At 35.0% G+C, this 24,766-nt stretch overlaps 1 protein-coding gene across 5 annotated transcripts in view; it reads left to right on the plus strand.

Moving 5' to 3' along the window:
- LOC109540373 (RNA-binding protein Musashi homolog 2) overlaps window positions 1–24,766 on the plus strand; it is a 220,508-nt gene that overhangs the window by 191,859 nt on the left and 3,883 nt on the right. For 3 of the 5 annotated variants that reach the window (XM_048661741.1, XM_048661742.1, XM_048661739.1), the window contains 3 exons: window positions 14,592–14,850; window positions 18,563–18,919; window positions 18,976–19,229. In XM_048661741.1, the coding sequence (XP_048517698.1) occupies window positions 14,592–14,850; window positions 18,563–18,919; window positions 18,976–19,229 (870 nt within the window). Of the gene's footprint in view, window positions 1–3,593; window positions 3,674–14,591; window positions 14,851–18,562; window positions 18,920–18,975; window positions 19,230–24,766 lie in introns of all 5 variants that reach the window. The other 2 variants (XM_048661738.1, XM_048661740.1) reach the window with 1 other exon arrangement.

The following is a 24,766-nucleotide window of genomic DNA, read 5'->3' on the forward strand; positions in this document are numbered from 1 at the left end:
TTTCGACAATTGGCACTTAATATAACGATTTTGAGGGGCGTGGCAAGTAATTGAAATTATTTACCCACTTTTCGACTGTCTGTATATCTAAGGAGTAATCTCTTGCACATATTGCAGCCTCTCAAAAACAATCCAATTAACTGTAGAAGACATCGAAGGTTTCAACTTTATCAGCTAAACATAGCTTTCTGACGGAATTAATCCGACTTTCGATAATATGACAAAGATAAGGTTTGTCGCAATGTTAAGCTGTTCTGATTTTCTTCTCCTTTTCGGAATTAACTGTAAACAGATTGATCCTACATAATGAATGTAGGAACCAATATAAATAAAATATTTTTAGAAATAGTTTCTTCAATAGTAGGTACATTATCAAGTTTCAATACCGTCCAGACGACGCGCTCTTACTAAATTATTTACACATAATTGCCGAAGCTATAAACTGGCATTAGCTGCACTTCCGCAGTATAAATGAATATTTTATGATCGGCTTAGCTGCATTATCAAAAATATAGATTCTTGTTTTGAAAAAAACTACAATTCTGTGGTGAGTTTCCCAATCAGAGTATCAGGCAAAATGCATATTATTTCAGTCGATGGAGGATTGATCAATTTTTCCAACTGATTTTATTAGAAAAGATTAACGATTCTTTTCGGCATTGTAACTTTTCAGAACAGGAGGTTGAATACGTCAACGTTTTAATGTGTTTGCCTACATTTTCCAATCAAGATGAAAAACAAAGTGATCCAAAGGTAACTAAAACCACCCTGAACATGCTTTTCTCAAGTAAAACCGCATGGATTGTTGAACGGTTTCCTCATTGGAAAGCTGTTTTATATAATTTTGAATACTTAGATTTTTTTGATATTTAGATTTTAAGAGTTGTATAAAACCAAAACGCAATTACAAAGTTTAATTTATTTTCAAGACAACAAATGCTCAAAATGTTGAATCTTAGTTTTGAAATAGAACTTTTACTTTTTAGCTGCTGATGCAATATTTGTGACTATTTGGTAAAAATGAACTGAATCGCTAGAAATCGAAATTTTGATGATTTTGATGACACGTTGATGGGTCGGACTCAATGTCAAGTTGTTCACTTATTTCGAGAAAAACATCGCATACCCTCCTCCTACCACTGGAGAACAAAAATAGAGTCACGATATCGAGCGATGGGTCATGCCCGGAAATTACCAAAATATAGACAGCCTGTTGTTTATGACTACGCAAAGTTAAATTTGTCCTAGAAGAAAATCGAGCTTCTCGAGCCCGTCAACTGGTGCGTGATAGTGATCTTAATCACAAAACTGTTTTAAAATACTTCAATATCAGATAAAAACGACCGTATAAAATCCAAACAGTTCAACAGCTGGTTGAAGATGATTCAAATCGACGCCCGGTATTCTATGATTTATTGATGTCTTCTATTGATCAAACGCATCTGTTTTGCGAGTGGATAGTTTTCTCAGGCAAGGCCACTTTACCTTCTCGGTGCTTAAATCGCCAAAACTCTCGTTGTTGGACTGAAGAGACCCCCAATTGAATTAGAGATGAGGAAGCAAATTTGTGGGTCGGAACCATAAAAGATAGGATCGTAGGATCGCTTAAATTGAATGACTTTTTGAACAAAGTACTCGTATCATATTTACATTTTCTCCTGCACGAAGCAATGAAAGTTCTATGTTATTTATTTCAAAGCTTTTGAGCCCTAACTTCTCTTAAATCTGGATATATTTTTTTCCGTTAACTGTAATGGCAGGCGTGGTATATTGAGGGGACAGCATGGTGTCCAGATGTTTGCCCGCTGGATTTCTTTTTATAGTGACATCTCAAAACTAAGGTTTTCATTTTCAATGCATTTTTACATATTCAACATAGCAGACCTGCACGAAACCGTGCAGACTGGGATGCTGCCAACAAGTGAATCGTACACATTTTGAGCAATTGTAACATTGAAAAAATAACTAATCGATTTGATTTAATGCAACCCTCAAAGATCGTAGAAACTTACGTTGATCAGTAAGATGGATTCGTCTTTCCACCGCCTTTCCAGCGAGGTATCACTAGTCATCTGGTTACATTTGAAAGAATTATGTTAGGGTGATTTCAGCTGCTCCTGAAGGGCTATGTGTGCCATCTTGCTTACAAAATGTTGGTAAATACATTTAAACGTTGACGTGTCTTGGGAACTTTGAGAAAAATTAATTATCTCCCCGCTGGCGATTGTATGTATTCTCGTTCAGGTCGCCACCCTGTGTATTGTGCCTCCTAGTGAAATACATAGTTATAAACTGGAGATAATTTCACTCGCAACGCAATTATAAAGGCTGTTTCCGTGGTCGATTTGACCATTAAAATTTATATTTCTAAGTTGTTGAGGTACAGCCAGGGCTTCTCATTATTTAGACTATAGATAGATACATACATCAATTTTGAGACATAAATCGCAAAAACAAATCTACAATTTGAGAGTAAAATCGAAATGAAAGTTAAATCAGCACAGAGTAGCACTAACAGATCGAAATTTTAGAATGTTTTCTAATAGCATGACTTCCAAAATTTGATATGAGTTTTTGATAATAATAACATAATTTAAAAACTATTATTATTATTTATATAATGCCATTCCACTTTCACTCCTTTCATATTTCAATACATATTTACACCTTTTAAACGTTCAGAATACCAAATCAATAAAACAACCTCCCAAATACTACGGGCATGAAATTAGATTATATTATATTTTATTATGAATTACTAAAGCGTACATATCTGATTGAAATTGTACTTTTAACGTTTAAAGTCCTCAATATTTACCTTTTTTTTTAAAGAAAAATAGACTGAAGGACTTAGTTTGGAAGTGAATGCACATAACATACGTGAACCGATTTTTTAAAAACATTTTAGTCATAATATCGAGCTCTTTACAGCCTTAGAAATTCTGCCTTGAATCATCAAGTAAAGAAACGCTTTTTTAAATGTAATGAAAAACTTTCTTAATTCAATTTGTCGTGTTTTTGTTGTTCTGAGCAACACCCACAATTCCTCTTATTTTGTGCGTCGATATTTTACCACTAAAAAGCTGGTAGTTGTTTTTTCTAATTTTGTGTATATTTTTATCGAATAGATCATAGTATTTGAATGGTCTAAACCTGTGTATTGTGAATATATTTATATTAGTATTTGTACCATTGTTTGTAATGTGCACTATTAGATGTCCAATTTGAAGCGAATGTGAAACTCCAAAAGATATTTTTGGTTCATGAATTAAAGTTCATTGATTAGTTATATCGATAAAACACTATTAGTGACAAATAGTGTACATTTCAATCGGTTCTAACATTTCCAGGGAGGTAATTTGCTTTTTGGGTATCTACGTTTAACCTTAGCATATTAACTTATTGATTTCGTTTAATCCAATATCCACCAACTCTGGTTAGCTGATTTCATTCCATTATTGTGTATCTACCTACTACTGCGAGTGTATGCATCACTAAACTCAGTACTAGAAACGCCTTGCCCGTAGATTTTTGCACGTTCTTCGTGAAGATCAAAGCGATCAACCACTGATCATGTTTATTTTTGGTTCAAGTTTCACAGATGGAACGATGAAGCGACGATTGCCAATCGCATGCGACAAAATTGGCCGAACGTTCATCGCGACCAGACAAGGTAAAGAGGACAGCCAAGTAGCCAAAACTAGCCTAGTTTTAATGTCTGTTGATAGATTTAGTCCTAGTCCACTATTACGATTTTCATTATCTATATGTCACAATTTTGTGTGTATCCTTCGGCATTACTCTGGTTCTTCAATATGGATAGTGGATTTTGAAAAAGTTTCATAGGCTAGTTAGTAGGGTTCGTCATCGAGCCCTACTCGAGCTCGTCAGAATTTTTTTGTTCTTGCTTTGCGATCAATCCACATACATAGTGCCCCGAAATTGTCGTTCAACAGTGATAGGGCGTACAGACGACTTGAAAATACGGTCACTGCTTCAATAAAAAAAAATCCGATCTGGCCTTATGCAGGTGTTGTCTGGCGGTGTTTTAGGAGTACAAAAAAGTAGTAAAAAAAAATTAATTGCTATTAAAAACTGAGAAATTTGCGAAAAAACTATATTAGAAAAAGGGCAACAATGTTTTCAAGGTAATCTGCGTAATTAACATTATGTAAATATCTTTGGCTTCGTAATTATTTAAATCTCCGGTAACCATGAAGGAAGAAAGTGACAATAAGATAGACAAGGATAAACGGCAAATTCAACAGGAATCGTTGAATGACAGAACCTATTTCGAAACTCATAACCTCGAATTATTAATTTGTTTACAAATTACAAAACATACATTTGAGTCGGTAACTCCAAACAAGTGCCTGTGTAATCACCTTATTATTCGCTCTTTTCGATCAGCTTCTCGTATTCGGTTAATTAACTCCAGCTGAATTTATACCGGTGTTCAGTAATCCATTTAGTGTGTATCTTACATACGGGGTAGGAATGTAGCCGGTATTTATTTGGTGCCTGGAAAAGTGTCGAAGAGAAAGTGATGTGAAGAGAAAGTTGATGTGCAATGATCTGAGTGCCCCTGGAAGGCTCCGCTGCAATTATGTCCAATACTTGTTCCTCTGTGTCTGAAACCCGAACATCTATTGTCGTCCACTATCTTCCTGGAACCACTCTCCTCGCCCTTTGTTGGCGTGAGTTCTTTCAGCTTCTGCTATGTTACTGTAGCATTTCCCCTGAACTAATCGCATATTCGCAAATTCGTGAAAGGAAATTCAAAGTAAGTCACAGTTTGACAAATTATTATTATTATTGACAATTGTCCATCTGTAAATATCTGTTAATGACAAAAAACATCATTGCTGCTTTGACTTTTCATCAAAAAATTGTAGAATAATTAATATAAAGATTTTTCGTAATTTGAAGCAAACATCGTAATTTTTCTTTTTGAATGCTTTAGTATTCCAATTAAACATGGAACACTTTGAAAATAATGCTTAATAACAAAGTGGAAATTTGATTTTCAACTCTTAATATCTTCTAGAAACTATCGAAAAAAATGTTCAATATTTTTCTCGTACCTTCCAAGTGAGCCCCTATTACCTCTTAAAAGGAATGTCGCCAATTTTTAATTACCCTATACGCCTTCGAAGTGACAAATCCAAAAACTAAATTTATTCTTAATTATGACATAATTTATTTGACGTTCGTAAAATTTTTATAGCAAAAGTAGCTCATGGATACTCGTCTTTTTGAATTGTAAATTTATCCGAAATCTGGTGGTTGTACAGGTACGGTCAAAATTAACTTTTATAATGAGTAGGTACAATTTTAACGGTGTTGCCAAATTTGGGGGATATGATCAAGCAGTTAGACCCATTATTTGATTCAAAAAAGATATGGCCCATTTTTCTCGATATCTCTTACGGCTTGAGAGATAAAGCACTTTTTGTAGTTTGTAGTGATAAAACTAATACTACTAAAAGTAATACGTAGGTAGGTGAAAATGAAATCGACCCTTGTCAATATTAATTAGGGTAAATGTTCAAAATGCATCCCATTGATTGATAAATCAACCTTATTGTTACTGTTAAAGGTGTGGTGAGTTAACTTTTTTCGACATTTTTTTAGTTCCGAGTATTCGTTGTAGGGTGAAAGAGTATTGGGAAAAGAATCTGAATGATGAATCAAGGAACGGCGGTGAGTAAAGGGTGAAGAAATTTTGATTGGTGTTTGAAGGGTGAATAATCATACTTTAAAAATTGATTCAACCACGAGATTGTTAATTTTCCTACAGAATTAGTTTTAGAGTTGTTAATAGTTTCATGAGTATTTCCCGCATCAGAGTTAATTTTGAAAATCTGTAATAATCACACTTCAAATACTAAATAATCTTTCCTTAGATTTTTCTAATTAATAAAGAGAACAAGTTATTAACAAACCACTGTCTTTTAACACTATAAGGCGCATAATCTGATAATAGATTTACTTCAAATTTGATTGTATATTAAGCTAGTTATTTTTTTAAATGTGTTTTTCATTGATGTAAGAAGCTGACAGAGGGAGTATGGTACATTCCCAATTATTTCCTTTAAAATCTGCTTGTTTTTACATTTAAAAAATAGACATCAATCTGAACCCATTGCGAATGTTATAAAATGCCCCTGTAGAGCATTATAGCGCGCCCCGTTTGTTGAGTTGAGTATTCCAGTCTCACGGTCCTTTTTGGAGTATTGATTTCTCGGCTCCCGTCTGCGGCTCTAAAGATACCCTAGGGAAATTATTCGATTTCTTCAATATCAAAGCGAAATATTTTGTCACATTATCGTTTTACTAACTCCATAATGTATAATTATCCGGATGGACGTGCTTATTATTTTTATCGATATTTTTTTAAATCATAACTTGGTTATGTATGACACACCTGGTTTTAAAGATGCGGCGTCGTTATATAAGTATTTTATTATTCAAATATCTTTAATTTGAAACGCAGTTCTACGACCTATTTTACCATAAATATTTTTTTAGAATATTTGGTAACCATAAACGTTATTTTGCTTGTTTTAATCGAATATTACATGTCAGTGTCTAAGAGCTACTTATTAATTGCCGTAATTCTAAAATTGATAAATCGAAATTATTCTATGCGGATTATAGCGAAAATTACAGGTCCTGCTATTCAGGTAGTACGGAGTTCAGGCATCTTTTAAGTACGGATTTATTTCTAAAAATAAAAGTTCTGGTTTGTCACAAAACTGTTCTGTTGGGGATATAGGCGTTTACGGGCGTTGAAAATCAGTTCTATTTAGAATAAAAAACAAAAATCGTACTTGTACAGATATTTTAAACAGTTATGCCTAATATTCTATTAGGGTATATTCTAAAGGGTATTTAAAAAGTAAACCGTCTACAGCGTGCTAAAAATATATTATTCAGTAACTGAAGTGTAAAACACGGCAACAAAATGAGTATAGAAAAGAAAAATATATAAGAAGCGAAGCGAAGAATTCTATTCGTTGATATCGTTTCACAAAGTGTACTTAATAAACAAAAAGTTTGCGAGATTTATGTTACTTAAATAAACATTTGTTAACAAACGCAGGCAAAATGGTTTTGTCAGTAGAAATGTTGTTTTTTCTAAATAAAGTAAATTAAAGTAATTAAATTTCGAATATTACTGGCGTAAATAAAGCTATCAGAAGAGTTTTTTGCCTGCGTATGTCAAAGCTATTAGATGCATATTTTACGTGGAAATGTAAGATTTTTGTGAATATCTCAGTAAATACAGCAGTTATAATAAAATTAAAAAGTTAACTGTTATATTATATATGACAGGTAACTTTAATTAATCATCTCTAAGTCTGAGGTATTTATTATTTATTTTAGTTAGACAGAATCGAAGATAACATTGATTTGTATGTAAGTAGAAATGTAAGTTCCTGCGCAACACTGGGTTTCTTGTTAGTAGTCGTTCAGTATTTAAATACATGTTTACGAATATCCTAAACATGCTTGGCCATTCAACGATACAGGGAAATAGAGCAGATAAAAAAGCCGTCTTGTCAATAAGTATCATGTAAATACTGCTGTACAAGTCTGTGTAGTGTACATGCGACAGAGTCGTGATGCAGGTACAAATATTTTGTCTATTGATGCTATTTTGAACCAAGTTTTCTGAAATTTCAAAATAATCTAAATTTTGCGTCTAAATTATTATTTTATCTAATCTGCATAATGTTCTCCATTCAACACTCGTATATGTTAGTTTAAGGCTTTTTACAATGTGATATATTATTGGGACTTTGTACAAAATAGTATGACTTCCGTATTTTAAGATCAAAAGTTTCGCATATTTATCATCAGGTTACAACGATTCACAAAGCAAAAACAATGAGTTTCGTCTCGCTGTGGTTCAAAGTATCTGTCTTTCTTTGTATTTATTTTCGTTTTTACATTTTGTCAGAGAAACAAAAAAGACGATTGACAGTCTCAAAGTTAAATGGCAAAAATCTTTATATTTAATAAAAATTAAAGTAATTTACAGGTATTTTTAGTTAATTTAATTTAAAAACATTTGGAATACATTGAAATTTTTTCATATTCAATAACTAATCAGCATTGCTAATTAGAAAAGATCTAACTGATAATATTACATAGCAGTAAAATGTAACAGAAAAAAGCATTTTTAAAAATTCAATTTATTTATTCGCCAGCTACAAAAGTTGGTGCTTTTTACAGCAGAAATATAATAAAATTCGATTTATATGTTGCGTCAGATTCAAAACCAAAAGAGTAGACATTAACTGTTTACATGTATGATTTTTTAACTACTTGTTAAGTTCCGCGGAAAGTCGGAATTAACAAAAACATCCAAATAATCTGATATATTTTTATAAATTGCGATGGATTAGAAACAGCACGTTTTCATCGTATGAAATTGAATGAAAATCATCAAGAATATTTATCGACTGCACACTTGCATGTTTTCTTTTCATTTTCGGAAATAGTCATAAGAAAAAATGGATTTGCTGTTATCAAGTCGATGTGGGAACGAGTGATATTCGTCGATAAACTTAGCATAATAAACATACAGACTGTTTTATAATAATGCGTAAATATTTCAAAAGAGTGGTTAAAAATGAATTGGCTTTTCGCTTTACAAATTTACGTTAATATTCAACCCTTTTCTAATGATCGCGATTGATGTAGAATTTTTCTTGCAAATTCAACTATTAGAATTTTCTTTTATGATCGTATTCTGTTTTGCAGTTTATGAGTTTGAATAAAATGAAGTGTTGTGTGTGTCACCAGAGTTTATCAAAACTGGCTTTATGTCTGAAAATAGTTTAACTGATTACTGAGTGGCAAAAGCGTGGTATCAATGCAGTTTATTGGTTATGTCATAAGAAAGCACTCCCAGAACCGGATTCGGACCCATTAATCCTCACCAGCTGGGCCCAGCTGGTAAATGGCATTACTGGTTACTGCAATTTTACTGGTGTCATTTAGTCGAGGCTAAAAGTCCAAAACCGGTTTTGAAAGTGCTCCCTTCTGACATAGCCCAAAACTTCTGCATGCACTAACTGTATGAGTGCTGCATGTTTATTTCGTTTTTCTCTAAATCTTGGGCACAAAATATACACATTCTGAAATTCGTTTAGTTTCACAGGAAACGCTCACCGTTAGAGAGCCACCATTTCAAGGGTGTAAATGTTTTCTCTTAAAACATAATTTTAAGAGTTATTAAATCATTTTTTGTTGACAATTTCATCTCATTTTACACAACATGAGTATCTAATTTGAGCCAAAATTCCAATATAGTTTTCTATAGCACATGCAATCAATAAATGGCCACAAAAGCCTTAATTTTCTTATAGGTTTCCATACAATTTTCATGGTTTAGAACTCTATAGTATTGGATTATTATTATTCCTAGTCGTAGTATTAATTATAGAATCGAAAAAGAAGTTGTAGATACATTTGTTTACGTCAGATAGTTTGCAGAATATTTTACAATAGTTCTAACAGCTGACCGGTTTTCGCCATGTCAAGTTCTGAGTTATGGATTTATATCTAAGAAAATGGCATCGTAAGTTCGTTACTCAATTGGACTCAGTGTCTACATTATAAAGCAAAACTTAAGAATTTTACAATTAATGGACCCTTTTTTGAAGCTGAATGTTTGGAATTTTTGTCAAGTAAAAACTAAGAAGAATTGTCTTACTTCCATTTTAGACTGCTCTCATTGTTCAGCCCCGGAACAATGAGCGGTTGTTATCCTATTGTTAAGCTCCCTCTGTAAGTTTCCCAGATAATTAATCACTTCAAATCCAGAGGGCGGTAGCATAGCGCCAGTTTGAAATATTGACCCGTGGGAGTGACGTTCACAAACAGCAATGGCCACTTAGATATTTGTGAGTCAGGTTTTATTGGTTAGGTTAGAAATACAAGAATACACTGTTTCGGTGCCAACTTTATTCTACTACTACTGCTAGGTCACATTTAAAGCCACTATGTTTGTCTAAGAAGTATAAGGTGATGGGTGCAAAAATATCGTAGTGAACACACAATCGATATAGTCTAAAAACAATCTAAATGTTAGTACAATCAGAAATGTGAACCACCAAGTCTACGCTGCTAATAGTCTAATATAAACAATTAAGATTCTAATGTCTACGAAGCTTTTTCCTTTTGATTTCAATCCGCCTGCACAACAGCACACTTTTAGCACTGGCAATTTGAATAAGTTTGATGCTGCAAAGACTTCCAGCTCTGGTTATGTCCCGCACCAGCAGTATCTGGAAATAGTACTGCTGTGACAGGACAATATCAGAGCCAGCAGTCCAAATGTAAAATCAACGAAGCGAATGTGATAAAATGGTTGAGATTCGGAATTTTGTGATAAAAGCGCGTCGCGACGCGATCTTACAGACGACTGAGAGGCGTCGAGGACACTGCGCGTTCCACCCTAAAAGCGCTCAATCGTTTCCATGGCAACGGGAGTGTCCCCTTTTCAACGTTGCCTTTTTACTTTATAGGCACAATCTTTTAAACACTATATTTCCCAACAAGATCTGGATTTACAGTAGATGGTGCGAGCAATTATATTTTTTTTATGTAAATGAGTAACGAATCTGTGAAGTTTATACTCTTGACAGAGAGAACTGATGTCAACATATAGGAGACATATTTCGAAGAGTGGACGAACATTCTTCAACATTTTATGTAAAAAAAACTGGCAGATTCTAGAATGTTCATAACATTGACAATCAGTCCACCGATTACGAAGAAGCAGGTCTACCTAAAAGATGATCCAAACCAAATGTGCTATAGACAAAGGACAATACATAAGAAATATGAACGGCATGGCAACGTTGGTTGATGGTAGAAATGAACCGCGCCCCGTATCACTAATGCATGTGCACGTGTATCGCGCGCCTCCAAGAGGGGAATATATTGATCCTTACCTTTTCCGTTAACCGGATGGAGGAGTAACTCCGTCAACTCGCCCAACTGCTTGCTCTCAATGCGGCGGCAAAGATAAACTGATGGAGAATGGGGGCTTCGATTAATCAATCGGTTATAATTATTGAAACAATTCGTTTAACAATGCAGGTGAAACATTACACGATTCTGCAATTTGCCATCATTCGATATTAGGTTTTTTGACATTGAACGCAACTGTTGCGTCGACGAAGTTTGTAATGTGTTCAAATGTATATATTTTTTAGTTTTCAAGTCATTTGAAAGTACGTGCTCTCTGATGTGCAGTATCATAGTGCATACCTAGTAGTAGGCAGACAATACTAGCCTTGCAAGAAGTATATAAAGATTATACTTAGCATCTGCAACTTAATTAAGAGAATTGGTCTTTGATAAATAGGTGATTTACAGGGTTTATTACAAAGCATTTCTAGCTAATCTTAAGAAGCTTTTTGTGTGTGTCAATGTATTGTAGCTTTAATATAGTGTTGAACCAACGGTTGAAAACCCTGGAAGTTATGCGAGAAATGACAATAAGGCAAACAAAATTGTTTGGAAACAGCGACTCTATGGCTCATAACTCGCTTGTTATTGGACCGATTTTGAAAAAATTAAACCCACTTTAGCGTTGATCAGTTTCTGAATTTATCGACGTTTAAATTGTTGCAATCGGTTGAAAACCTTCAAATCAATGTGTAAAGTTTTTGAAGTCCAGTTGTTCAGAAACCACAACGGTATCAAATTCAAAAGAAAAATGGCGCCTGCAGAACAATCTTTAAAATGACTATGAAAATAGTAATTTTAAAATTATAGTATTAGTATATAGTCATATAAAAATTTTAAATTATGTTCTCTTTCAGACCTTTGTCAAATAGTCTTAACAGGTAGGTATGAATGAAAGGTTTGCGATCTTTTGCATACATTTTGAAACTTTTTCCCGCTTTCTTCGACAACAAGAATAGAATAGGTATATCCTGAAGATATTGGGAAAACACATTTTTTTGTTTGAGAAATTAAATGCTGTTTTAAAGAATTGCCTTCGTAAAGCAATTTATATAGTAGAGACATTAATGATTACTAATTTTAAAGTTTGAATTCGGCGTAAACAAGAAACTATCTAAAGCTTTTGATTTTTTTTTGTTATCAACATGACAAAATTTAAAGCCAGATGCAAAAATCAAGCACATTCTTGAAAGGAGTTTTTAAATTTTATCTTCTCTTGGTAAGTTATACTTACTGATAGCTAGGAATTTTAAAAACTCATCAGATCACTTTTTTATAATAAGCTTTCTTGGACATTCGGTGGCGAATTTACCCCTTATCATTGACTTCAGCACTCAAAGCAAAGTCCAAAGAAGGTATTAAGTAGTTGTTGTGGTTTGTTGGTGACCGTGATGCTAATTGGAAAAAGACGTGTAGAATGTGTAGATGCTTGGCATAATCGGCAAACAGAGTGGCAGAAAACCAAAACACTATGTTTCTTGGGACAACGTTTCGGCGACATTTAAGCCATCAGGCAGCATGTCATCAGAGATGTAAACTTCTAACAATCCTAATATTGTTTATTTATAACAAAAAGCACACTAGCTTGATGAGCTGCGAGGTTGGCCTAAATACAGCCGAATCGTTGGCGCAAGAAAAATAGTGTTTTTAATTTTATGCCACTATGTATGTATTGCCCGATGAACTCCAGCACCTAAATGAGCATCTTTTGCTAAGCATTAATTAGCGTTTCAATTTAAATTACAAAGGTGACACATGATTTACACTGTTGTCCAAAAAATGTGTACCTATTATATCGTCCTCGAAAACCTTGAACGTACTTGAAGTCCTGTAGTCCCGACCGCAAGGAGTCTTAGCGACAATTTCTGGTTTCATATTCTAAAGTGGGATTTCGAGGCCTTGATACACGAATAAATCTGTTTAATTGTATACGCCAAGCAGTTTCCAAGGTATAACCGACTTCCTTTGTTCAAAACTTGAGATGTTTTTTGTTTGCATTGCTATTTCGATTATAGATATTTAAGTAAAAAAATATTTATTTGAATAAAATATGTAAAGTCTATGCAAAGTATATTGAGATGATTTGACAATAGGCCTGCCTGCCAACAAAATGATTGGTGCAGTGAAGACGTGGTGCGTTTGAACCTCCACTGCTCAGTTCCCATTGCTTGAATTTTCATGTTGCGTAGTTTTATGTTTTTATCGAACTTGAAGTTTGAATAACTTTCCGGGGTACGCTATTTTGGTGTTTAACTTTATAATTTAAAAAATATGGCTTTTTGGCCACCTTTTGAAACAGTTGATGAATTTTTATTTAAGTACATATTAAGCTTTAAATGCATTCATTCCACTTGCGCTGCTGAGGAATGCAAACACATTGCCGATCGTTAACTGGCATGCAATTTTTCATACTCAATAGACTTTGCATATACTACACCTTTTGTATCCTCTTGAAGCGGAAGTTTTGGATACAGCTTATATAACTTAATATACATTGTCGGGAACAGAGTTTTATATCGAACATAGAACACTATAAGTAAATAGATTACATGCAGGGAAAAATGATTACAGAAACCAAAATCAAGGACGAATTAAACCATTGATTTTTCTAAGTTTTGCAGAAATTTTTAAAATGCACTGAATTAGAACCAATTTGTATGCCAAAACTGACTGTTTTTAAATTATTTGTAACTTAAGAAGCGGACGAAGTAGGTACAGTACTTTCTATAGCTTAAAATGCTTCTCAGCCTAATTTGTGTTATGAGCATCCGTCAGTGATTAACTACGAGACCCAATTGAATTTGTACTTTTTACCTTAAAATTGTATGACAGAAAATGATTAAACTGAGTGCCTAACGTTTCACTGTTAATCGTTACGCAAACGTTAAAGTTAACTGATGATTAGCTAACGCCTCTAATTATGTGCATTTAATTCCGTTTTGGACTGGTCCTAAATTCCACATACTCCAATAATATGTAATGTATTTTTAAGAAAGGATGTAAACCAAAAGTCAAACTATATTTAGTGTCTAGTGTGCATGTCACAAACACTGAGGTCATTTGATTCCTAGATCTTCTCCTTAATTGAGAACTAGTTTCTGTTATCTTGAAATTCACTGCATAAAGATACATTTTGCTCCTGGGATCACTTTACAAATCAGTCCAACGCGCGAGTAATTGCAACTTCTCAAACAAATTTTCCTTATTTTGACAATTTGTTCGATGGTTTTGTGGCTTCAACATCATTCTTCAAGCCGCGCTATATTATAGATGTGCTTTGTATTATTCTTAAGGCAGAAACTCTGGATGATCTGGTCATCTCGGAGCTGGACACGGTTAGTCATAACTTTCCGGATTAGTTATACATATATTTATAACTTGGTAATGTGGCTGTTGTTAAATTAAGACTATTAAGTGAGCTATCAATAACACGAATTGGATTCGTTTGTCGTTTAAATATTCTTGGGACAACACACCTGAGTTGAAATAAATACAACACATGTTAGAAAATATATGTCAACTGGAATAGTATCTTATATATTTTGTAACATGTAATGGAGAACAATAGTTTAACCCTGTATTAACTTAAATATTCTTTCTAGCGCAACTATGGTCGAACCGAATGGTTTGCAGGAGAATCACCACCCTGACTACTTGGTGACCCTAAACGGAGGGTCTCATTCGGGTTCAAGTGGAAGGAGCACCCCTAGTGGCCAAAATGGAGGATCTGGAGACCCAGCCCCTGGCAAGCTGTTTGTCGGGGGACTTAGTTGGCAGACATCCAGTGACAAATTAAAAGAGTACTTTGGAATGTTTGGAAATGTTACCGATGTACTGATCATGAAGGATCCAGTCACTCAGGTAAGGAAAATATGCAAGGTGTCCCATAAGCACATGATCAAAAGGGTACTACGGCATTCTTTGGCTGAAATGATTACGATCTGGCCTAATTTTAGCTAAGAAAAAATGTCTGGCTCTACTGCTATTGACGGTCGGTCAAAGTTCTTAAAAAAAAATCCTTTCTGCATGAGGAATAGTACGATTGATTTTAATGAAACTCGCAATGAATTTGTAAGACTCATATTTTGATGCAGCAACCGAGGTCATCGGCTTGAACTCAGTTCATCAAGTACCTAATGTATTCTTGAGTGTCGCCGTACAAAAACTACCAGAACTTTTTAGTTGGAGGATGAAATCAACTAATTTTTTTTGAGTTGATGCACTAATTCATTGTTCACATTTTTGTGCTCTTTGTTAAATCTTGCAGCATTAATAGTTTTTGGGCAAACAATTATTTCTGTTTGCTTGCCACTTAACAATGTCAGACATTAACACGTGATTAAATTAATTGTTAAACTTTTGCCGTTATTCAATCAATCCCACAAATTCGTTTCGAATGGCGTTTTCTAATAAAGAAATGACCGACTTTGACAAAGCATTATGGTTTTGGGAAGACAAGTTGAGTCAGAGCGTACGTGAGGTTACCGGACATTTGCACGGATTGAAAGTTTTTATCACTTGATTTTGATAGAAGACTTTGTCGAATTTTGTCGATGATAAAATAGAAATATGTTTAATACAAATCATAAAAGATGTTGATATGCCCGCCGTTTTCTTGGATGCATAGCTGCATGTTTCGAGTGAAATTGAATTGGACCCTTCTCAACATTTCTGGATCATCTCGTTTTGAATTCTACATAATAGCTCTAGATGGGATGCCCCTGGAGTGTCGTAAACTTTACATTTAAAGGTTTGCTGCAAAACATCTAATGGTGTTCAGTCGGGTGACCTGGGAGGTAATTCGACAGGAACATCTCTCCTTCTTCTTCCGATCCACTTGTATGGAAAAGTAATATTTAAATGGGCCGTTACAGCAGCACTAAAATGCGGAAGAGCAACATCATGCATGAATTACATCTGTGCACGAAGATCGAGCAAATGTTACCAAATTCGGACCGGAAAATGTTCTTCAAAAAATGTATATAGTTTTCGCCATTCATGCGGCTCGACATGGCATAAGGCCCAAGGAGGATGTTACCGATGATCCCGGCCCAAACATTAATTCGAAATTCCGTCTGAAAGTGGTGATGGAAATTATGGAAACCGGCTGTGCCTTAATGTCTATTATTCTTAAGTAGCAGGAAAACAGGAAAAAAAATTTCTGCGCAAAAACTATGAATGCTGCAACTTTTAAGAAAGAGCACAAACATGTGAACAAAGGATTAGTCCATCAACTCAAGAAAATCAGTTGATTCTATCCACCAAATAAAACGCTCTGGTACTTTTTGCACTACGACACTTCAATTCATTACGTGCTCGAAGCGGATGAACTCGGTTGCTGCATCAAAATATGAGTTTTACACAGCAACATTCGCAGCGAGTTTCATTAAAATCCGTCGCACCATTCTCCCAATATTGCAGAAAATCTTCAAAAAAAAAAAGTTTTTTTTTTTTGAAGAACTTTGACCATCAATAGCAGAGTAGGCAGATGTTTTTCCTTAGTAAAAGTTTGCCAGTCTCTGAGCCAAAGAATATCGCAGTACCCTTTTGATCATGTGCTTACGGGACACCCCGTGAACAGTGCGTAAAACGTACGAGTTTTTTAAAAGTGACGAATTTAGTGTTCTTTAATTCCGCCCGATCCGGCACAGCATAGGTAATCGACTGACGATGACGCGCTTTCTATATTATGCAAACAGTGCTGAATTACTGTCCTAACAACCGGGTAATTTAAAATTTGCGTCATTTTTTCTGCAAGTTATGTCCAAAGGTATTTAAGGTGGGCAATAGAAATGAGGAAAAAAGACTCACAAAAAACTGAGGATATTTGCAAAAGGAAATAGATAATACATGTGGCAATATCGTATTCTAGTTTCTGGTAATACTAAAAGAACTGAAGAATTCAGTAATTCAAAATGTGATTTTTCAATTGCGTTCCCAAAGCAATAACATAAATTTCAACGCGTACGTTCATCTTTTCCAGTACCAGTTCATATATAACATCCCTTCACTATATTAGTTCTCTACAGCTAAATGTTTAAGGAAACGTTTTATAGAACGGCATTTGAAAAGTTTGAAATCAATGAAAATGTGCGCCAAGTCTAAATGGTTTTCCATGTCTGCTGTTTCTATCAACTCAAAACGGACGTATTTAAGTGCACCTGGAAATAACGTTTATTTATGCTTTGTGCGGAAATCAACAGAAAGGACGAGTGGAACTAAATGAAATGTAGAAAAAGGAAAAACTGTAAATTCGTCATTCGAACCAGTCGAAATGAATTAAGCGATTAAAAATGTTGTTTCTGAAATTAGTTTCATTGCAACAGTTACCTGCTTTTCAATACTTATTATCAGTACATGCGTTTTGTCACAGAACTGCTCAACTTCACTTTACAACATCGGTTTCCATCGTTTACGAGACTGTTTATATTACGAGAGAAGTTTAAGTTAATCAATGTGTATGCAACTTCAAACTATCAGAACATCGATGATGTGAAACATCGATGTTCTGGCTTCGATGTATTCCTAACATCGATATTACCTTTCGATGTCAACATCGATGGCTACCATCAATGTCCCGTCCCTATATCCGAGTAGGGATGGGAGAAAAACATCGATGTTTCGCAAACATCGATGTAATTCGTTCGATGTTCGATATTTTTACCATCGATGTTGGAAATTTGGGGCATCGATAAAACATGTTAGATCCTGAAATGAAAACATTGGACATTTGATGTTGATACTAGATAGAAACATTTTCTGCGAACTCTTTGATAGTGCCGATACAAACGATACCGCGGCATAGCGGCCCATTTCCAGCTGCACCCCAAAAAATCCTCTTTTTCCAGTCAGTTGACCGAAAAATATGGCAACTATAAGTTGAATGAATTTAGTCGATTATTTAATGTCATAGTGGTAGTAAAATAAAATTATTTAAGTTTAAGTTAATCAATTCGAAATTTGTATGCAACGGCAAACTATCAGAACATCGATGTTGTCAAACATCAATATTACCTTTCGATGGCTACCATCGATCCTATAGGATCGATGTCCCATCCCCATCCGAGCCTGATGATAATGGAGAGGTTTTCGGAAGAAAGTTTTTGAAACGATAGAGATGTAGTCTTTCTACTATTAATTGATCCGTTGCATGCTTACTTACTACCCCCAATAGGAATTTTAAATATATTTGTGATTGGCAATGTTTTATTTGTGATTTTTAAATATTCATCTAGTTTTCCAAATGCCCCTTAACCTACTTCAAGATATTGCGTAATTGCTAAGTTTAAGTTGTTAATAACTTCAAGATATAAAATCGAATTATCAAATTAATTTTTTAACGTTTATCCCGTACTTTCCAAGTAAAGGGTGGCTGGGGCCCTTTAAAAAGGATGACACCAATATTGAATAACCCTGTATATTACAGAAAAGAAAACCTTAAAATTAAAACGTATTTATGGTCATGTTAAACCATCGCAATGCGTTGCCGTCTTGATTGAACATCCACAATAGTTTCAAATATATTTTTCTTTTATTACTATCCTTGTTACTGACTGTAAATATTTACTTATAGAGAAGTCGCGGCTTTGGATTTATCACCTTCTCAGAACCATCAAGTGTTGACAAGGTACTCAAGGTACCGATTCACACTTTGGATGGTAAGAAAATTGATCCAAAGCACGCTACACCCAAGAATCGGCCGAAACAGCCCAGCAAAACCAAAAAGATATTCGTTGGGGGAGTTAGCCAAGATACGTCAGCGGATGAGGTCAAAGCTTACTTCAACCAATTTGGAAAAGTGGAAGAAACTGTTATGTTAATGGACCAACAGACAAAGCGTCACAGAGGATTTGGATTCGTCACGTTCGAAAATGAAGATGTTGTGGACAGAGTTTGCGAAATACATTTCCACACTATTAAAAATAAAAAGGTAGTCGACCTTATACCAATTCCTAATGTGTTATATGCTTATATTTAATATTTCAGGTCGAATGCAAAAAAGCTCAACCAAAAGAGGCGGTACAAGCTAGTGCTCAACTGATGGGAAAACGCCTCATGCTCAGTGGCCTGGGAGTTCGTTTACCAGCGCCTGTAGCAGCGGTCAATCCACTCGCATCTGTCCAACCGCTGTCTCATGTGCAAGCTGCCGCAGCCGCTGCGGCTGCCGTAGCAGCTCAAGCGCAAAACGCAGCCGTTGCCAGTTATGGAAAATTGATCTACCCCCAGTTAGCTGCTTATAGGTACGATTACTTTGATGTTCTTAAATATCATACATATACGTAAAAGATAGTATTACTGTCTCGAAGTCGGTTAGGTAGGTGTACGGCTAAGCTGGAAACGTTTTTCCTAAAGGAGTACTACTTGGAGTACTCAAGGAGTTTGCATATTCACTTTTTGACTAATCATCGACAATTTCGCTTTCCTTAATGCAGATCTGAATTTCGAGAACTAATCATTTTAAAGCGTTTTCCAGTAAGAACGACGGATTCAAATTTTAAATAAAGCATATACGGAGTGAGTTTTAGTGTTACAAGGCTATACCTCAGAAACAGATTGCAATATATATAAAAAATTTGGATAGTAATAGATAGGTAGGTAGGATATGTTTTAACATATTTTTTACTATTCTACTCAAGCGCCCTCTTTGAGAAGTAAAGGCAACTTTGAAATTTTAAATGGAATGATATATTTTTGATTCTGAAATTTGATTCTACATGAAAAACTACGTATTTGTACAAATTTTTGCATGGTTTACTCATCTGGTTATACAATTATCGATAATTGAAGTTTTATTGAATTTCAATACAATGTGTCACTGGTTTCTTCAAATTGTCAAAAATTTCAAAGTTCTTTAAAAACTAGAGTAGTAAAGTGTTTGAAAATTGAAGGCATTTTGAACATCTCCTGAAACGTATTTGATTACTATTAGTCGGGTCATAATTTAATAAATTTATTTTTTTTATTTATGATGCACGTCATATTTCTGGAACTAAGTGATCAAATGACATAAACATTTCTACACATACATCTTGGTTTAAATTTCACAATCAAAAATATCATTCCATTTAAAATCTTAATGTTGCCTTTACTTCTCACAGAGGGCGCTTCAGTAGAATAATAAAACATATGTTAAAATACGTCCCCGTACCTATTTCTTATTTTCCCAAAATTTAATAAATATATTTGAAACCGTTTCTGAGATATAGCCTTGTAACACTTGAAAAAAACTCACCCTGTATATTTGTGGCATATGTTTGAAACATTTATTGAAAAATGAAGTACAAATCATGAGGTTATGAATGGAATAAGACATCGGACAAATGACCGCCTCGGCTTTCAGACGTGCTCTTTTCTTGAAATTTCCCAGGACTGTTGCGTATAAATTTTACAGTATTTCAAAGAATGACTGAGATCTCAAGAAAGAAGACATTTAAGAATTCATTCTGAGAATTTTTCAAGAGTGTTATTGAGCGTTGAATTTCATCTTTTAAGGCTTCAATCGTTGTTGGTTTGTTCACATAAACTTGTGACTAAAAAACCCAATAAAAAAAGTCCAAAGGCGTTAAATCGAATGATCTGGGCGGCCAATGCCGATCTCCAAAACGAGAAATAACCCGACCAGGAAATGACTCGTGCAGTAATTCAACAGTTTCTCTGGCTGTATGGCATGTTGCACCGTCCTGTTGAAACCACATGCTGTTGATCCATATTTTGCAATTTTGGCACAAAAAAGTTAGTTAACATTTTACGATAACGAACACGACTCACGAATTTCACGTTCAAGATAAATTAGCAAACTAGTTTCGAAATATTTTCTCGCAAAATTCATCCAAAAGTAGCGAAAAGTTGAGTTCTACAACTGATTCACGGGTATGAGTTAGAACACGGAACTTACTTATACTTATTATTATGTATACTTCGCAAGTTTTTAATATTTGCTAATATTCTTTTATTCATTCATTCATGGGAATCTTCAGGAGGTGAAACCAAATAAACTACAGCTACGAAAAATGTTGAAAATGTCCTCCTTTCTAAACATGCGCCTCCACCTTTCCGGGACTAGTCCGATTACAATTTCCAATCCGTTCGGACGCGCTTCGAAACCGTTAATAAGCTTGCGTATTCTCCGCCCGGTTCCGAGCCAGTTTGTCTGTTGGAGCAAACCACTTGGCCAACTGAGGAGTTGCCAAACAAAACCAAGTCACAAAATTTATGACTTGGAGTTCACGGCTTTTGATTATTTAAATAAGTATTCAAGTTGAAGCAAAATCCCACAAATATCGGTAAAGCATCATTGGAAAAATTCGTGGCCCAATAGGATTTTAAAATGCATGTCACGTGACCCATTACTTGACGCCTCTTCCAGCTTTTATTATTTAGTTTTGAGCATTGCACAGCATATTTGCATCAACCTTCATCTGAGGCATCAGCTGAGAATGTCTCTTCATCTTCATCACCCTGTATTAATCCACTCCTGGACATAGGCCTCTTACATTTCCTTCCATGTTGACCTGTTTTGGCCTGGGAGCATCCAGTTCTTTCCCGCTAGTTTCTGTATGTCGTCTCGCCATCTTAGCATGGGTCTGCTTCTAATGGCATGGCCTCTGCTTCTCTTTGTTCTCTGTGGTTTCCACTGCATAACGGTCTTCGTCCATTTCTCATCATTTCGCGCAACGTGTCCTGCCCAACGCCATTTGTTTTTTGCAGTTTGTTCTATGACGTCACTCACTTTGGTTCTTGCTCTGATATCTTCGTTTCTTTGTCTATTTCTTAAGGTAATTCCCAGCATCCCACGCTCCATCGCACGTTGACCATGCCGTAGTATTTGTGCACTTTTCTTTGTCATGGTGACTGTCTCGAACCCGTACAATATAAGTGGTTTACGCAGATATCGTATATTTTCCGTTTCAGATTAATTGGTATCTTCGGTTCTTTAAGGATATATGCGACTTTTCCAAATGCTGCCCATGCCAAACTAATTCTCCTCCTTATCTCGGCTGTCTGGTTGTCATTGCCTAGCCTGATGCTAGATTCCTCTTAACGAAATTCCTCTCATTCTTCCAATTAGTGTTGCTACGAAAAAGGCGATGAACTATTATGTATCCTGTATGGCCAAAAGTGGAAAGAATGTGAAAGTTTTTTATGGCACACAAATATTGTATTTTGCGAAAAAATGCAATCTTAATGGTGAGGATGATGAATGTTGGACGAATGAACGAAAATGAATGAAGGACGAGGCCTTCCATATATTATACAGAACTAATGTTGTCTATTTTTTGTTGAAAACTTTAACTTTCTATTTTTGTATAAGTACATACTTAGTTTAGGAAATATAATTCAACCAAAGATAATTAAACATAATTTTATTGACCCAGATTATTAAATTTCACATGGTTACTTATCTAACCAAAATATAACAAAGGCCGCGCAGTGTTTTGAGCAAAACCCCACAAGTTTGAAGGAATATTCAAACTTAATGCTATTTATATTAATTTAATAACTATACGATTTCAGTAACGTGTGCCAGATTTATATTTCAGTCGGTAAATAAAAAAATTTAAGGACAAATTGAAAATTCTACTATAAAATAGTTTTTCGGCTTTTGTAAAATTCTGGATTTGGCGGACTTCTGGGGTTTTGCTTGTCACCCCCTCAACTAATGCATTGTCGAGAAAAGCCATTAAATATTAAAATCAAATCAGTCAAATGTAGTTGAAATATATTCGACTGTTCTAAGATAACTTATTATGTTTAATTGTTTCTTTCGCATCGAGATCTGAAAGAAAGATATTAGCTAGAAGACATGGTTCCATTGGAAATTACATACAGTTGAACAGTCGAAGCAATTAACAAAAAATGTGCTGCCTTGATCAGATTTAAATTAAAAGGTTTTGAACGTGTTTAGCTTAACTTTAGTGTTATAATAGGGATGGTCGGTATTTAACGTAACTGCTAAATTAACAGTGTTCCAAACGTGTAACCTGAAACCGTAGTTGCAGCTAGCCGATTTAACCGTTTTTTTTAAAACCGTTTCATAAAACCGAAATAGCGGTGCGCACTTCGGACACCGTCGAGCGATCTATTCTGCTGCAGCCATTTTCCTATTTAAACCGTTGTTTTTGGAACCGTCTCATAAAACCAAAACAGTTGTGCGCATTTCGCACCAGCTGCAGCCGTTTGCCGATTTAAATGTTGTTTTTTGGAACCGTCTCATAAAACCGTAACAGTGGTCTCTTCTATCTCATCCTATACATGGTGCTGCACCTGAACAGAAGCTTCTTGATTCCAGTATAGATTAGCGATCCAGCCCGATGTTTTGAAGATTTTGTATCATTTTGAAATGTTGCACGTTATCAAAAGTCTTCTCATATTCTATAAAACACATGTATACTGGGTATATTCATATCTAAGGATCTCTGGTCCCCAGACCATTTCTGAAACCAAACTGTGTGTATGAGACAGTTTCTTCACACTTTTGATATATTCTGTCGTGAATAACTTTCGGAAATAGTTTTGGTACATGGCTCATAAGGCTTATAGTACGATACCGTGAGCAGTGGAAATGGTTGCATTAAGATTTTTTGGTCGCGTGGTTATGGGTTTTCCTGAGATGTATATGGTGTTGAATAAATCAGTGAGAACTCTAGCGACACTATCTTCTGCTAGTGTAAGAATATCAACATAGATACAGTCAGGGCCTGCAGCTTTATCATTTTTTGACTGACGGGTGGTCTGTGTGATTTCCTCTTCAGATATTTGGATCAGTGCTCGCCGCTTCGAAACCATGTTGTTCAGGTCTGTCTTCCTGAAATGGTTGCTGTATGTAATGTGTCCATGATAATTGTAATTTCCCCTGTTATTGTCTCTGATTAACTTGCAATTTGGGCGGTTTTGTTCTTTCCAAGTGTTCCAATCTCCTGACACTTACCCTTTAACCATTCTTCTTTTGCGATTCAGTACGTCTTTTGAATTTGATGGTGAATGGCTCTGTATCGGTCGCGATTATGATGTTTATATGACCTGTGTAGGTTGATAACGTTTACTATATATCTAATGCCCTCTTAAACAATGTAATTGGGCAGCTACGAATAAGTCGCTCTCGAATTGTTCTTGACCTTGACTCAACTAGTGACAACACGTTGTTTCTTACAATGTCATGTAAAAGTTGTGTCCATATCTCGAGAAAGTTATTGAAATTTGAAGCAAATCACAGCGAAGTTTTTCTAAGAGGACTTTTGATTTTGAACACTTGGTTTTTCATCTAACGCGCGTCTAGAACGTGCGTTCTAAACTACAGTTGTATATGAATATAACGAACTTCAAAAATGAACTAAAACTGGTTCGTTATATCCGGAGTTCGCTATAAGCTAATAATAATACAAAAAAACACGTGGTGTATATTCTTCGTTATATTTACATGGAGTAGTACAAGTTAGTATGTATAACTAAAAATATCTGAAAAAGAGAGACATAACGCAATTCTAAATCTACTGCATATAGTCTGTAAATTTTTTTTGTACATTTTTGCTGCAAAAATAGATGTTATTTATGTCGCTTAAAGCTGTGGATGAGGTTACGAACTCGATAATTTGCTCATCGGTCAACATTTCTCTTGTAAGAATGTCATTATCAATGCTCACATATTCGATGATATTGAAATCACTCAATTTGATTTTAACTTTTTCTTCGACAAAATTGTGCACATCTTCATCTGAGTCATACTCCTAGTCAATGTACTTTATGCTTTTCCAATCATTGGTTAAGTAGAATTTCATCG

This window comes from Dendroctonus ponderosae, unplaced genomic scaffold, assembly GCF_020466585.1.
Source record: "Dendroctonus ponderosae isolate FM_Combo_2020 unplaced genomic scaffold, Dpon_F_20191213v2 Dpon_F_20191213_1, whole genome shotgun sequence".
NCBI lineage: Eukaryota > Metazoa > Arthropoda > Insecta > Coleoptera > Curculionidae > Dendroctonus > Dendroctonus ponderosae.